General features: G+C 41.3%; 1 protein-coding gene across 1 annotated transcript; it reads right to left on the bottom strand.

Annotated features, from left to right (window-relative positions):
• Positions 1-1,971: 1,971 nt before the first annotated feature.
• On the bottom strand, positions 1,972-15,471 carry fshr (follicle stimulating hormone receptor; the record flags this gene model as incomplete). The annotated part of the gene is made up of 14 exons (XM_083994846.1): positions 1,972-2,508; positions 3,805-3,996; positions 4,095-4,276; positions 4,800-5,020; positions 5,543-5,728; positions 7,038-7,112; positions 7,209-7,277; positions 8,943-9,023; positions 9,474-9,548; positions 10,537-10,611; positions 10,731-10,805; positions 11,064-11,138; positions 11,905-11,976; positions 15,305-15,471. 14 exons carry the CDS (start codon positions 15,469-15,471, stop codon positions 1,972-1,974), a joined length of 2,082 nt encoding a protein of 693 aa, XP_083850972.1.
• Positions 15,472-16,837: the final 1,366 nt, after the last annotated feature.

The following is a 16,837-nucleotide window of genomic DNA, read 5'->3' as shown; positions in this document are numbered from 1 at the left end:
TTTTGTGCAAAACACACACACACACATATATATATATACTATATAAAGGTGACACTTAGCAGGACTATCATTTTTACAAACAATACACATAATCACATTCCAAGGATAATTACATAGCCTGGCTTCTGAACAAAGAGAGGAACTGAGTGGTAGGGAGGATGTGGAGGCATCAAGAGCTACGGCAGATGGAAAGTATGAGGAGATTATTAATCACTTTGTCCCCGTGGTGTGCTTCATGATGAATATCATTTAGTCACAACGCTGAATGTTAAATGAATGATGATTTCTTGACATGCATATGCTGAAATTCTAAGCGTCGGAAAAAACCTTTGCTAAACTGTCTCAAACTAGCGGAGTTGGTCTCAGTATCCAGGGACGCCAGATGGATGGTGTTCGTTACATAAGACATGCAACATGAAAGCAAAGTCAGTTTACGTCCTCTCTTTCTCTTTCTCTTTCTATGTTCCACTTAGGATCTAAATTGTCGTGTTGCGGTAAACTCCACCCATCTGGCACTCCGATGAAATTAAAACAAACACATAGAATTATCTGGGGCAGTAGTTTGACCTAGATTTGGTCAAAGTATCTGCAGTTGTTTTGCGGCTCTCCCTGCTCAGGCTGCTATTCATATAGAGTTTAACCACGGGTCAGATTCAGGGGTTCAGAGCCACACTGACACTGGTGTCCTGAGTTGATATTCAGAGTTTGATGGTCAACATACAAAAACCCACTGTTGACAAATGATAAAAATGAGGAGTTGGGGCCGAGCTTTCAATTCAGCAGTGTGTTCCTGCATCTGGAGAACAAGAGGAATTCTTAAAGCTGAAACTATCTGAGGTGTTCATGTATTTACACTGGCATGCAAAATTTCTGCTAAAGGGATAGTTCAACATTTTTGGCAAATTGGCCCATTGCCATAATCCCCATAGTCATAGCAGTAGGTTCGTTACCTTTGATTGTCGGTGCAAGCTATTTTTAGAACGGCGGAGCAGAGCCGTGAGCTGCTCAGAGCTACACTACGGAGGCTCATGGGATTTCTTGGTTTCCCTCATCAAACTCATCAAATACACAATCCAACAACTCCAAAACGCTCTCATGGACAAGTTGTGACCTGCACATTCACCACGCTATGAGATAATAATGGAACGTTAAGAGACAGAGTTGTTTTGTGGGTAAATGCAGCAACTACTTGCAGAAAAACTGCCCCTGATGGGAATGCCCATCAGTGGTTTTGCATGAATTTACCTCTAAAACAACTCTGTCTGGTAACGTTCTGTTATTATCTCATAGCGTGGTGAATGTGCAGGTCACAACTCGTCCACAAGAGCGTTTTGGAGTTGTTGGAGTGTGTATTTGATGACTTTGATGACTTTGACTATAGGAATTATAGCAATGGGCCAATTAGCCAAAATGTTGAACTATCCCTTTAATGTGAACAGTGTATCAGTGCATTATTCTTGTTTTCTACAATTTTAGAGTGAAAAGGGGAAACAAAGCAGCAGCCTGCAAAAGAATGAGAAACCCAGGAGACTTGAGCTCTCAGATAACTTTGACCAAGGTATCAGATATTTACTATTTATTATTTACACACTGTGATACTGTAGTTTCCAAAGGGGGGGCTACTAGGTACTAACTATGCAGGGTGGCTAAACCTTTGCTGCGGGCCCTTTTCCTTGTCTGTCATTTTGAAAATGTAAAAGATAAAAAAGTAAAAATAGATTATATTCTTTAAAATGTAAAGGGAATGTGTCATCTGTAACTTTATGCCTTTTGGAGATCATCTCATCTTCCACTTGCTGAACTGTTCACACTAAGAAATTTTGACCAGGGGCGCCCAAACTTTTGCATGCTACTTGATATTCTGTGAGTTTCTCCATTAGAGCTAATAAGTATAGGCCTACAGTAGAGCCAACCTTAGCTTGAGCCTGATGAGCACCCAGTAAAAAGTCTGCAGATTACTGAAGGATATAGTCAGCTCTCTTGTTTCACATCTAGACTCAGTGCATTGGCCAAGGAGTAGAGCATCACATGGCTGCTCTTTGGCGAGGTCCACGCCGGCTGCTGACAGGACGAACTCTCCGTCCTGTAAATCTGGGCCCGGGTCTTAAAGAGGCCGAAGCGAGCCGCGAGGAAAAAGAAGTCCCTTCTGAAGGTGCGAGTGCAGAAGGCGTAGAGGAAGGGGTTGGAGCACGAGTTGACCGGGTAGAAGAGGACCAGGAGGAACTTGGACTGCGAGACGGTGATGAGGGGGAGCTTGAGGGCGGCCGAGACGGCGAAGAAGGAGATGGGAGCCATGCAGATGAAGTCGGTGAAGATGAGGATGGCCATGCGCTTGGCCACGCGGGTGTCGGCGTGGGCCGGCGCCGACGAGGGGTTGCGGACGGTCAGGTAGATGCTGAGGTAACAGCCGCACACGCAGAAGAAGGCCAGGATGTTGAGGAGGAGGAGGGACACGACGTAGACCTGAGACGCCAGAGACTCCACGTCCATGGGCAGACAGATGCTCACCTGCAGCAGGAACAAGTACAAAGAGTTCATGAGCCTTCAATGTGCTTAACTTGAAAGAAAAGCCTCACCGAAGGTTTATCAACCAGCAGACAATAGAAACAGACCCCTGCTGCGTGTGTAAATAGGTGAACAAATAAACTAAGCCCCCAACTACAGGTAAAAAATGTCAGTTCCTTCAGCAAAAGCAGTAATTGGGTTGTTGGCGTCCTGGTGGTTTAGTAGTTTAAGACACACACCACGTAACCACAACATTTGGTTCCAGCTGGGAACCTTTACAGCCTGTAATTGCCCCTGTCTGTCTCTGTGCTCCATGTCTCTCCATCAAATGGAGGCAAATATGCCATAAACATGCCATGTGGAAACAAATAAACAACAAAAACTAAAAAAAAAACGGTAACAGCAGAGTCACCTTGAGATAACAAGGTAATAGGCTTGAAAATCTGTTGCTAACTCCACTGCACCACTGCAGCAATATGGATGTGGTCCAAGGCCATAATATCTACAATGGCTGCTGGGTATGAGAGCAGTCTGTTTCAAACTGTGGTGTACAGTCAGAAAACATCCTTCAAAAAGTAGACAGAGCATATACTATGTTCAATTATAGTGCAATTCATGGGACAAAAGTATATTACATAATATGATACTGGTTTGAATTGCATTGTAATAGCTACAGTAAGTAGTTCAATCCATCCAGATGAAATGTCAAATCTTTGATGGTTTCAGGTTCAGATGTGAGAATTGACTGTTTTTCTTTGTCTTACATCAGAATACATTGAATATTGTTGGGTTACCATTAGTTGCAGGCTTTTATTTCTATTGAGTGTTATATTACTGTTGTTTTGCTTAGTTTTTGTACATTTTTTAAACATATAAATATATGAGGTATAGCACACCATACACAATGTAATATATGTGTGCATCATATAGCCTACTGTATATCTTTTTCTGTATAATTTATTCTTGTCTATTTTTACCTTGTTCATTCATACAAGCCATACTTTCACTTTTTCTTTCATGACCACCCACACTGTGCAATATCTCCAACCAAACAACATGTATATATATATTTTTTCCCACTATTTGAATAATATATTGTACATAACAGTACATATCTATCTACGTATCTATCTATCTACGTATCTATCTATCTATCTATCTATCTATCTATCTATCTATCTATCTATCTATCTATCTATCTATCTATCTATCTATCTATCTATCTATCTATCTATCTATCTATCTATCTATCTATCTATCTATCTATCTATCTATCTATCTATCTATCTATCTGCCCACCTTGCTGTAGCTGCTGACTCCAACCGTGGGCAGCAGAGCGGCCAGAGACGAGAAGATCCAGCCTGCTGCCATGACGATGCTCGCGTGTCTCAGACGGAGTTTACGGTCGAGCCGCAGAGCGTGTGTGATGGTGTGCCAACGCTCCAGGGTGATCGCTGTTAATGTGAAGACTGACAGCTCACTGGCAAATACCTGCACACACACACACACACATGCATTTCTCTATTCAGACCTGTACATTGATTGAGTGCTGTCATTGATGTGGGACGATGACATCCATGTGTACACACCGTGAAGAAGCCCGCAGCGCTGCAGCCCAGGCCCATCTGCCAGTCTATGGCGTCGTTGTAGTATCGACCACGAGTGAGCGTGTCCACGGTTGCTATGACAGCCAGGTAGATGCCCATGCAGAGGTCAGCAAAGGCCAAGTGGCACATGAGGAACCGAGGAACAGTCAGTTTGGAGCGGCTGCCTGAAGAAAAATGACAAGAACAATGACAAAGTGTGATGGTATACTTGATATTCAATGTTTGTTTGTTTTTTTATATTTACATTTAAAGCAAAGTGTCAGCCAGGATTCATCCCTTTTTACATAATGTCCCCTGGAAACACCTCTGCTTTGTCGTAGAGCTGAATTTTGTATCACACTCATTCATTTGCATGATGGATCTGCAGGGCCTTTGCATGCATTTCCTTAAATATCAGTATGTTGAGCTCAAAAGTGTAAATCTGTTTTTATGAGGCTGTCATTGATTCACTGTATTTCTAAGGAGGAAATACAATCATGGTACTGACTGCTTAATGCAGTCATTGTATTTCTGTTATGATATAAAACACACATATGGACAAAAACTACGTTGTATCAACTGAAGATGAATTGGAAGTAAACAAGAAAAGAAATATGTTTGTATCAATGTCTAAAAATTTAGTGCAGGAAAGTAAAATGGAAATAAGTGCAAATCAAGTGTACGAATGTGATTTTTTTCGGTCTGTACCTATCAGCACAAGGAGCACTACTGCGTTCCCCAGCAGTGCGAGGATGGAGATGATCCAGATGAGGACCCGCAGGGAGACGGCAGACATGATGTCCTCACAGGGGTTGAACTCGTCGGGTGTCGGGCTGCAGGTGACGGAGGTGATGTTGGAGCAGTGATCTCTGAAGAAGTGAAGGTCGTCCTGAGCCTTTGGGTTGGAGCACAGGTCGTTCCACCTGGATCTGACACACAAAGTTCACATGTAAACAAAAGCTGCAAGGTGTTTTTGTGTTTTGTTTTATAAGTATTGGTACTGCTACTTTATTTAAAGGGGACATATTATGGAAATATCACTTTTTGAAGCCTCTTTAACATATATTTGGGTGTTTGTCTTGCCTAACGGTCCCCAAAATGTGAGAACTGACAAAAAATGACATGTGGTTTTACAAGCTGTTCCCTCAGTTGTCTTCCAGTGATGTAACTAGGTTTCGAATTTGCGTAACCCCACCTCTACCTGGGACCGGTAGAAGGGGCGGGGCAAGCAGTGGTTCATTTGCACTTAAAGGGACAGGCACTGAAACCAGCCGTTCTGAACAGGGCTGTTTTGAGAGGATGAAAAGAGCTGTGATGTTTGATCCTTGGGGTATTTTGACCAAAGCGTGTTACAGACGTGTATTTAAGACACCTGGGAACTATTTTAATTTGTGGAAAGGGGGTATAATATGTCTCCTTTAAATAGGATTCCCGTACACCTGTGGACTTACCTGTTCCTGTGTATGTTCTGGAAGGCGCAGCAGTGCGACTGGTACGTCAGACTGGCCTGGTGCAGTTCGGTGTAGAGCTCCAGAGATGGAAGTTTTTTCAGCTCGGAGGTCGACTCAGCGAAGAGCCTCTGGAGGCCGCCCAGGATGGAGTCCGGCAGAGAGCTGACGGTGGTGTGAGAGACGTCCCTGCAGGAAACAAGTGAGATTTTAGCCTCCTGTCTTATGTAACAGGCATCTGATCTGTCATCAGTTTGGTTTATCCCCCTGAAGGCCAGGTTGATTCTTCTGCACAAATATAGCAGAGATATGTAGCAATGTGCTGGTGAAATATGGACTAAACCAAACTGCAAACACTGAGGATGTTAAAATTTGAAGATCTCTATGTGCTCAGCTGAGATCTGGAATTTTACCACTTTTGGTTGAAGCAGGATGTTTTCTTTCTTTTTGTTTTCTATTTGCCCTTTTTGATGTGGGATGACGCAGGGTTTTGTTTAGTCAGATATGAAAGTTGCTATTTAAATATGAAACTACAAGACCAGCTTGTTACCCAGAGAAATTATGGGAGATGAGAAAACCAATAACCTGTCAATACTTTTAACATGTTTTTTTTTTATCATTCTATTCTTGTACCAATAATCAATATTTTGTAGCTTAACTTATTGTACGCATCTGTTTTTGCTCATAACAGATAGATGACACATGTTCTATTGTGATGGTTTCTTATAGGCTAATGGACCAGACTGGCATGACACAGATATAAAAAAAAAACTGAAGTAACTAACTATAAATATATAAAACACAACTCATTTTGTGTCTGTTTATGTCTAATATTTATAATTACAGTAATGCATTTTTTAAAAAGTCCTTTCAAAGTGAGTTTCATAGCCTGCAGACATAAATATGATATTATGTAAAAGCCCCACATCAGCACTTCCAGTCGGCTTTCCCCAGCCTGTGTCTGCACGGTGTATAAATAAAGTTCTCTTATACCGCAAATAAAACAGGCTCAGTGTATTCACTGGAAACATAAGGACTCCAGAGGGTGTAAGAAGTGATGCGTAAATATTTATACCAGCGAAATCCACTTTTGCTGAGAATAAAACACTGAAACTTAAATTTCCCAACTGGAAAATTCATGGAAGGAGCTGCAGTTTGATTGCCAAGTGATTGTTGGGATGTGGAGGGAAAGAAAAAAAACAAAAAACAAAAACCCATCGCTGCACAAAAGAAAAAAAAACAAACACATATTTTTTCTTTGATTGCAACTTCTGTGGAAATAGATGCCTCTTTGTTTGGGGAATAATCAGGTCTCTCCGGTTAAAATTAACCTGCGCTCGGTTTATTTTTGCCTTAAATCTGGCATCATGTTTCTGAGCTTCTGCTTCCCCACACACGTCAAATTGCTTCTTACTTTCTCCTACACCCCGAGTCTAATAAGTGATGATGAGGAGGGTGAATCGTGTAGGCATGAGTTACTGTTAAATGTCACGCTTACAGTACCACCAACTCACTGGAACCCACAAATGCGTTGGGATTGATGTGAGTAAGACGTTTGTTGCCTCTCAGGAACCTAAAAAAGAGAGAGAGACGGCAGAAAACGAGAGAAATTAAACACGCGGAGAGCTGAAATGTACCGTTTGTAATTGTGTCTCTGCATGTGACTCACAATTTGTGCATCTTTGTGCCGTTGAAGGCGTCACTTGCCACCTCCTTGATGCCATTTCTGGTGAGCCGTCTGTCATTGGGAAGAGAAGCCAAATTACAGTCATGTGGCAGCAACACAGAGCGTTTCCAACAGTAAAGTTATCACAGCTAATTTTAGTGAGAGCAGATCTTTTATTCTCAGTCACTAATGCTGCTTGAATTCGCAGGATTTTAGTCAAACACACTGAACAAATTGGTTTTATTCTCTTTCTTCCTTTTCAGCTTTTTCACAGTCGTGACCTTGGAAGCTGTGGACAAACTTCTGTTTGTTTCCTGGAAAGATTTGGCAGCAGTACGTCATTAAAAATACTTCATTATAAGCCTATTCACTTTAGTTTTTTACTTTTCATTGTTATTTATCAGCCAGCTTTGAATTTGCTGATTAAATAATGAGCAATAGCACTTGCAGAGGTACACACAGTTTGGAGAGGAAAGCTTGGGCCCTCAGGGAATAAAATGGGCCCCTCACAACATCTCTACAGCATGCGATAATAACAGAATGTTACGAGACGGAGTTGTTTTCGAGGCAAATGCAGAGACTGCTTGCCAAAAAACTGCCCCCAACGGGAACGCGCATCAATGGTTTTGCATGAATTTACCTCGAAAACAACTCCGTCTCGTAACATCCTGTTATTATCTCATAGCGTGGTGAATGTGCAGGCCACAACTTGTTCACAAGAGCGTTTTGGAGTTGTTGGATTGTGCATTTGATGAGTTTGACGAGAAACCAAGAAATCTCCTTAGCCTCTGTAGTGTAGCTCTGAGCAGTTCTGCTCCGCCGATCTAAAAATAGCTTGCACCGACAATTAAAGGTAACAAACCTACTGCTATGACTATAGGGATTATGGCAATGGGCCAATTTGCCAACATGTTGAACTATCCCTTGAAGACACTACACAGGTCCCCGTATCGGTGGTGCCTCTGATGATGTGTGTGGTAGCTGGTATCTATCCACTGTGTCCACCAATAGTCTGTAATTTGAGGCGTTTAGGAGACATCTGTAGATTGCACCCACCAATAGTTTGGTCAGATTTTCAATGCCTGCATGGAGCCCCTCAGAGAAAAGTACTTGTCATAGTCGCTGTGTTGAATTATCTACACAGGGCTGTCAATCAAATACTTTAATTAAATGTTTTGAATTGCAAATCAATGGCACATTGTTTATTTGTTCAAAATGTACCTTAAAGGGAGGTTTTTCAAGTGTTGGATAATGGACATATGCCTTCTTTATGCAAATTTAACTTTATTATACATTAATCAAAAACAATATCAACAAATATTGTCCACAGAATCCCCAAAGGCTCCAAAACATTTGGTATAAAAAAGTATGCTTAAATAATAACAATAGCTTGCAAACTATGGGCTGGGTCAAAGGTTAATATAACATAACAAAATAAGTAGTGGCATTAAAAGGGATGTGTTCTATTAACTTTGAGAGATCAGTTTTGTTTTATTGACGAAAAACTAAATTTTAACTAAATAATGAAGGTAAATCCTAATAAGGTGTTGATGTAAAGTAGTAAGAGTGTTAGAAACGTGCAGAGGAAAGAGAGAGAAAGAGCAGATCGAGCTCAGTAAAGAGGGCAGAGAGCATTTCAGGGAACATTCATCACTGCGTATGTAATGCCCACTCGGAGCTGTGTGAGGGTGGTGTGTTTCTAAAAAAAAAGAAAAAAAAGAAGGATGAATCCCTTACATCTGTGAGATGGCTTGAGTGCAGAGGCCTCTGAAGGCATTGGCGGGGACTCTCTCTATGTGGCTGTTCTCCTGCAGCTCACTGAGCAGGACGGAGATCAAAAAGTCACCGTGAACAAAACGAAACAACAAATATTGAGAGAGAAAAAAAATGCTGCAATGTATTCTATAACCAGAAAAACAGCAGATATATGTTAATTTAAGGTGGAAAATATCAGGAATACACATTAAAATCCAGTTCCCTTAAGAAGCTGCTATGTGTCAGATGGGGAAACCGGCAGAAGATGGATTGTTTTATAGAGGAACAGATGGTTCGTATCCATGATATTCTGAGCAGGACGACCCGCTGCGTAGGATTTAACTGCACTGTTGTATGTCTTGTGTGATTTCTCCTTTCCTCTGCATATTTAATCATGTGTGCATGTGTTCAATCAGGTTTGTGTGGGAATAGCATGTATGTGTGCGTGTGTGTGTGTGGGTGTATGTCAAGGGATGCATTTGTAGTTTATTTGTTTACGGCAGGGAGACTCACAACAGGAAGTCGGAGGCTGACGACTGGATCTTGGAGAAGTTTGGGAAAATCCTCAGTCTGGTGTTAGAGATGGTTCTGTGGACGGAAAACATCAACCCGGACATGTTAGAGTGTGTGAGTGTTACAGTAAGCTCACAACAAGAACAAGAACAACAACAGCAACAACAGCAGCAGACACTTTGTGAAACACTCAGACGATGTAAGATTCACTGTAATAACTGAGATTAAAAATTGAACATGTGAAGAGACTCGGAGAGAGAAGTTGAAGATAAAGGAGACGTTGGGACTCAGAGCTCCCTGTTCCAAACAACTGTCTGGCAAAAACACACGAGTTCTGCTGCACTGTCTGCATTTTTTCTTTTTGGCTTTTAGACAACCTTAAGAATCCTTTTTTGTAATTTTTTTCCAAATCTGTAGTAGGTGTGCTGTCAACACTGTCAGACATGTAACTATGTATAAAACATATATCATATATAATAACATTTTGTCATTGTTTCGCAGCCTTGAATGGCTTCATTTTTAGATTTTTAAAGATAATCCTCTGTTGTGTTTAATCTGCAGACGTGACAACTCTTACCCTACTTATTTTATTTCTGGAAATGAAAAAGGTTTTTGTTGTACACTATGAACATTTCATCACATAAAATAAGAAACATTTGAGAGATGTTGCTCAAAATACAATGTTTTTGTGCTGAGGTTGCTCTGACCCAGTTCTTACAAGTTGGGAAAAAGCAAAACAGATCATGTCTGATGTTTTAGCTTTATGTTGTCCCTTATAAACATCAACATTGTTTCATATATGGTATAATTTAATATTCTTTTGTAACTGGTACATTCAAATGTTGGAAATGGGATGATTCTTATTGTGGAAAAAACTTTTTTCGGGATGAAGAGTGACACTTGATTTCTCTTCCAAAGGATCCGAGCTAATTAAAAAATGATGTGTCTGGTCGTGTGGGGGCCCGTCAGAACTAGGCCTGTCACCCATGACCCATTTTGGACTCACAATCAGTTTGACAAGCACAAGTCGAAGAAGCACATGTTCCTTTTAGCGAGTACTCACAGACGCCGCAGTTTCTTGATGTTCCCGAACGCATCTGGGTGGATGGAGCTCAGGTGTTTTGACTTTTCTATGGTTCTGACAGGAACACATAAAGTCATGTACGCACTTATATAGTCAGATGAGTGGCCTTGTAGTTACATGCAGGGTTTTCACCACCGACTCTACTGTGATGTCAGACAGTGTGTGATACTTACATCTCGGTGAGTTCAGGCAGATCGGAGAAAGCAAAAGCTTCAATTCTCTCCAGAGCCACATTTTCAGAGATGACACTGAGGGAAAACACAAAAACATGACATGAAGTAAATTAAAAAAATCTAGCTGCCACTTCTTCATTCACCACTTGATATATTTTGTCTCAACCACAAACACCAGGCCTCCTCCTCCTCCTCCCCTTCCTCCACCTCCTCCTCCTCCTCCTCCTCTGTTTGGGTTTGACTCTCTCAGAGTTTGTAGCTCTTGTTCCATAACAGACTAAACACACGGTGGATAAAATGCGTCATGTAGCTTTTAGAAAACCGTACACTCACATATAGGTGAGCTGGGAGAGGTTGGCGAAGGCGAACGCTCTGATGCTCCCCAACATGTCGTTCTCCAAGATGGCGCTGAGGTTGCAGGCGGAGGAGAAAGGAGTAAGGCAGGGTTCGATGAAGAGGGGAGACAGTAAAAGATATAAATGGTGACACAGGGAATTATTTCATTTAGTCAGAATCATGACACGGATGTTGCTACAGGACCTTTGGAAAGATCACAGCACTCAGGAGGACACTGCACACAAGTATTAACAATTACAGCCACAAGTCATAAGACTGGAGGGAATATTCAAAAACGTTATAGCAAATCAAACTCTGCACTTCGGTGTGTTTCATGCAAGTGCTCATGGGAAAATGCAGTTAATAAGTGCAGATCCTGAGATCTAAATATACAGGAACATAAAAGAAACAATAAGATAATCACAGATTTGGATTTTTGGATTATTAAAATGTTGAATTATGATTAAACAATTGATCTAATTAAGCAAAAGTGACTAGTAGCAGTGGCTTATTAACTGTTAAGATGTAAATAAAGAAACTAATAATGTGTTTCATATGCAATGTACAAAAAACACAAAACACAAATATGAATCCATACGATTGTTTTTCAATAATTTCAAGGATTTCATATATTATTTAGTTACTTTTGTTTACCTTTTTTTTAGGAAGATTAAAACCACATACTACTGTTTGTAACATGTGTTGGTGAGCGCCTCCCCAACTCTCCTCCTGTGTCTGGATGATTCATATCTTGACTTGTTTTGACCTCCTCAGTTCATTATGTTCCGTATCAATGCATAAACACGAGCGAGACACAAACACACACACACACACTTACAGTATGGTGAGGTGCTGCAGGCTGCTGAGGACACCCTGGGGAATCTCTCGGATCTGCGTCTGCACGATTTTCCTATTGGTGCAGAAAACAGCCAGTCAGTCACATCAGCGACGCACTGATCACAGAGCCACAGACCATTAAAGGTAGAGTCTGGAGTTTTGTTCTTTGCAATTTATAAACAAAAGACCGCAAAGTAAAAGGAAATACAGTCCGAGTGAAGCGCTGGAGCCGTGGGCCGATAGCCGACCGTCACCAACAACGGGAGCCTCCAGTGTTAGGTTGTTATGCTGTTGTGGTGAGCTAGGAAGACGGTGTTAGCGGCGGATGCTAACCGCTACCGCTAGCCGAAGTTAGCATCGAGCTAGCTCACTACAACGGCCCGTACTTGTTACCACTCGAGGCTTTAGTTGTCGGTGACGGTCGGAAATCGGTCCGCGGCTCCAGCGCTTCACTCTTTCTTTTTCTTTGCGGTCCTGCCTAATGCTGAGAGAGAGAGAGCGAGACGAGCTAGCCCTCGGTAGCATCAGGGACAGCTAGTGCGGCTAGCAGCCCTGAGCCCTCCGTAGCTTCACCTGAGCTCCGTCATTGGCTGGAGAGAAAACACCGACTCTCTTGCTCTCCACCCAGAAATGTCCCCGTGCACAACAAAACAAAGCAAAAGGCCAAAATACAGGAGGGGGCGCTGCAGACCATCACCACCACCACACAGGACTAGAAGCCCATAGGTGATGATTAAAGCAGAAGTAAGCGGAATATTTGTGTTAATATAAGTCTTAAATAGTTATATCTTCCAACAGCAATCACTTATAGTGTGTTTGGTCTGAAACCCGGGTCTGTCAGTCACTCTGCTCTGCTGTAAGTAAGTGTAAACTTTCCTTGTATCCTACAACCTTTATCCAATGAGGAGAGAGAACGGCATAAAGGGGCGGTCCTCTCTGTGTGTGCAGCCAAGGGATGTGCGTGAATGTGGTGACGTAGGGACGAGGGCGGGGACTGCTAACTCCATCAGCTGACAAGAAATTAGCCAAAACGACCGGATCGCACTTCTGCTTTAAGACAGATTTCATTTGTATAAGTCTAACGTTTATTTTTGGACACAAAACCCTCCAGACCAAACCTTTAAAGGAGAAATCCCTGATGAAAAGTTATTTTATGACAGTGTCACTGGTGTGAGCGGGATCACTGTCACACTCTCTCATCTTTACATTTTCATTGATTAATGAAGGAGGTCAACAAGGCCATGACCCTTTAAATCACTGGTGCTGTGGAAGGGAAGGGGGTATTTTCTTTTCTTGCAACAAAACAAACTGCTTTGTAATGTCTTAACGCTTTTTTCTTTTTCTTTTTCTTTTTTTTTTTTGCATCTGGCTGGTGTAGATCTCATCTGAACTGGCCATCCACTTGTAAATATCCACCACTCTGCCTGAGCCTTGACCTTCGAGCAGAACAGAACAGATGAGAACACATACATGGCCGCCTGGGAGTTCACAATATGTCTTTTGGGAACAGTTGCTACTTCTGCCACAAATGTCCTCCCCTCCTTGTGTGTGTGTGTGGTTTCTGTGAGCACGACTATGTACATCTGTTTGTGCGGAGGCTTCAGGCGATCTTAATCTTAACACTGACCCCCACTGTCCCCCCGCCCCGCCTCGCCTCGCCCCCCCTCTCCTCTCTCCACTCCGGCCTTGAGATTCCTTCTAAATGTTTCAGCGGCCAAAACAACAGGTCAGTGTTTACTCCGAGGGGGCAGCCACCCACCTCCCCCCCACTTGCCTCATTCAGCTCCGTGTCACTGCATCACAAACAATCTGAACCACTTCTGCCACCTTCGATCAACATCTGTGGAGGTTAAAGCTTTTAAGGGAGGAATAAATAACACTATTTTTTTTTTTTTTTACTCTGAAATTTAACATATTTGGCCGTTTCCCACTGCATCCTGTCTTAACATGATTTATCCAGCTGCTTCATATTTACTGCACAAAAATAAACTGCTGCTGATGTTTAACATTTATATCACAAACAACAACACAGGCTCCATTTAAAGGACGTAAATATGAATGATGATGAATATAAATGATCTTAAGTTATACAGCACTTTTTTTTCAGCAGGGTTACTAAGCACTTTACAAGTAAAATGAGTAGTAGATGGTTCTAGCAGCAATAGAACATGTAAAGCACAATAATGGGGATAATACAATAAAACAAAACACAAATAAAAACATAACCAAAGACTAAGATGGGCTGAAATAAAGACTATTGTTCAATCTTTTCAAAAATCTGGAGCAGGAGGACGTTAACACCAGAGTTTGGCTGGGAATTTAAATGTGAAACCACTTGCAGCTCTATGAAAGAACATTTTATAGTGGATTTGAACCATGGTTATTATTGTGCTCACATATGTTTTGTGTGATGCACAGTCCAGTCTGAACAATATGCCACCTTTAAAGCCACCTTTGCAAATAATTGTGTTAGACCTTGAACACTAAATGTTCCCTTAAATTTTGTGCATTAAAAAAAAAAAAAACTGCAGCTACTTGGAGGCTAATGTAAGAAACTATGGCAACACTGGGAGTTGCTGAATTCAAGCAGACGTGTTTTGCATGCATTCCCCGAGTTAATGAATGTTTAATAAAACCATCACTGGCGAGTTCAGTGCAAAAATCAGCCAAAAGGGGGATGAGCAAGGATTAGAGGGGAAAGTCTAAATGACTATGCATGTTCACGAGAGTGGATTTTTGAATAGTAAACACACTGCATACCCCCCTGAATCTGTCTTTGTGTACTGTGGTGATTGAAATTGCTATTTTGGAAAGTATTCTCTGTAACATTGACCTGTTTCACCTGTTGTTGTAAACACAAGACTGGTTTTACATACAGTAGGACAGCCATGTATGATGCAGATCAATTTGATGCATAAAGACTCTCATAAACAGATGCTATTGAGTTGCAATATAGGGATAAAAGGGACTGCAAGTCATAATATATGATGAAAAAAGTCAAATAACACAAAAAAAGCGAAAAGAAAACTACTTATATACTGTATATATATGTTGATACTGCTGCCGCTCTTCACAAAAACCAGGAGGAAAACAAACACCAAGGACAGCCACCGTCACAAATTAGCCCACATTTCAGTTGAGGGATTTATAAATGCGGAAGAAAAGAGTAGAAGAAGTATCGGACAGAGTGCGGCAACGCTGTCAAGAAGAATTATACATAAAGCTTTTCCTGTGAGAACTTATCTTCACCGCTCATACTGCAGCATATTACTTTAAAGTTTCAGTGCATCTGATAAGGATGTAAACATCTAGGCTACTCTGCCGCAGCAGTTTTACATATACTATATAAATATATAATGTGGATGCATCAGTTTGGGTGTTACTTGTGTGTAGCTACTCACAGGCATCGAGTGTTTCTGGAGATGTTCCAGGGAATCTCTGTGACCCCGGCTCTCAGCTGGTGGCAGCCTCCAGGTGTGATGTGCATGTCAGAGTCAGACGCCGAGGCTGTTGCTGTTTTTATCACCGCACTCATTAACACGATCAAACTCATCATCACCATCATCATCGTCACCATCATCAAAGCCTGCCAGATGTCTGCTGGTCTGTAGCTGTAGTCTAGATCGTTGTATAGCCTATCTCAGGGTTTCACTACTTTTTTAGATCTCCAGGTTTTTCTTCTCACTTTTTTTTCTCCTTACGCCGTGTTCACAGGCCTCCCATCAAAGCCCACACTCAAGATTTGATATGAAAGTTTGTCCGTCCATCCACTCACTCAGGGTTCACCGCCAGGTCGAAGAGAGGATAAGTGTGAGGTACTCTGAGGCTTTTTGGCCATGCACTGCTGACTGGGTGGGCGTGAAAAGCTTTATGCGTGTATGAGAGTGTGTGTGAGGATGTAGGAGGTCTCTCTCTGTGAGTGTGTGTGTGGGCGGGTTTCAGATTTTTCAAATTACAAGCTCAGGTCAAATAAACAGTTTTTAACTTCTGACACTTCAAATCAAATCAATTCGGTGCACTTTGGGTTGTCTGATTTTAAAAAACAAACAAAACAACTTTCTATTTTGGCTAAAAGAAGCCCGAAGTCCATAATAAACCAAGGCATGTAGCACCACATGACTTCAGGAAATCATGACATTATAATAGGCTATTTTTCGACACTATTGTTTGTTTTTTCCAGTGTTGAAAGGTGGAGCTTGACAATGACAATCTCACAATAAAAACAATGAAATATAGGTAAGAAAAGATGTTAACACTTTCTTCTCTTACAAAAGACTTGAGTGGTGTCACTTCCTCAATGCTGAGGATGTTGAACTGAATCATTATTTTTAAAGCAGTGGAATTGGTATGCTGTTATGGGATTGTACAAAACTAGGGGACATGATAAAGTATTGCTATTTCATAAATATGTTTATAAATGATATACTATATGTTTCTTTCAGATTTTTCTTTTGTTTTGGTTGAAGTCAGGAAAATTATTAAATTAACAAAAAAATGTTTGGTTCATTGCAATTTTTTTTGTTTTATGAAAAAGTGACTGGTCTGTAAGCTGTCATCTGCAACCCATACATTTTTGTGTTTTATAATCCAAAGACACATGAATATACCAATTTATGGTTTTAAAATGACAATTAAAAAATTTACTAGGCTACTGGATGTTAATAAAGTTCGATATAGTCCTTCTTCTTTGAACTTATTTTCCTCTTAACTTGGAGGAACATTAACAGCCACATGCTTACAATCCACTGCTCTGAGCTGCAACAGTGAATAAAATTGCACTATTTATTAGCCGCTTAAAGCAGTACTAAAGAACTTTCAGTTTTGGTTGAGTTTGGCGGCGCCTGTGGACCAAAGCGGTAGTGTTTTGCCTGAAGGAAGACTCCATTTCCCATGAACACTAGCGTGAAGCCCTGTAAATATCCTGCATTAAAATT

The sequence above is a fragment of the Trachurus trachurus genome (genome assembly GCF_905171665.1).
Source record: "Trachurus trachurus genome assembly, chromosome: 19".
Lineage (NCBI taxonomy): Eukaryota > Metazoa > Chordata > Actinopteri > Carangiformes > Carangidae > Trachurus > Trachurus trachurus.
Note: the sequence above shows the minus strand (reverse complement) of the source record. Positions and strands in the feature narration are given on the sequence as shown.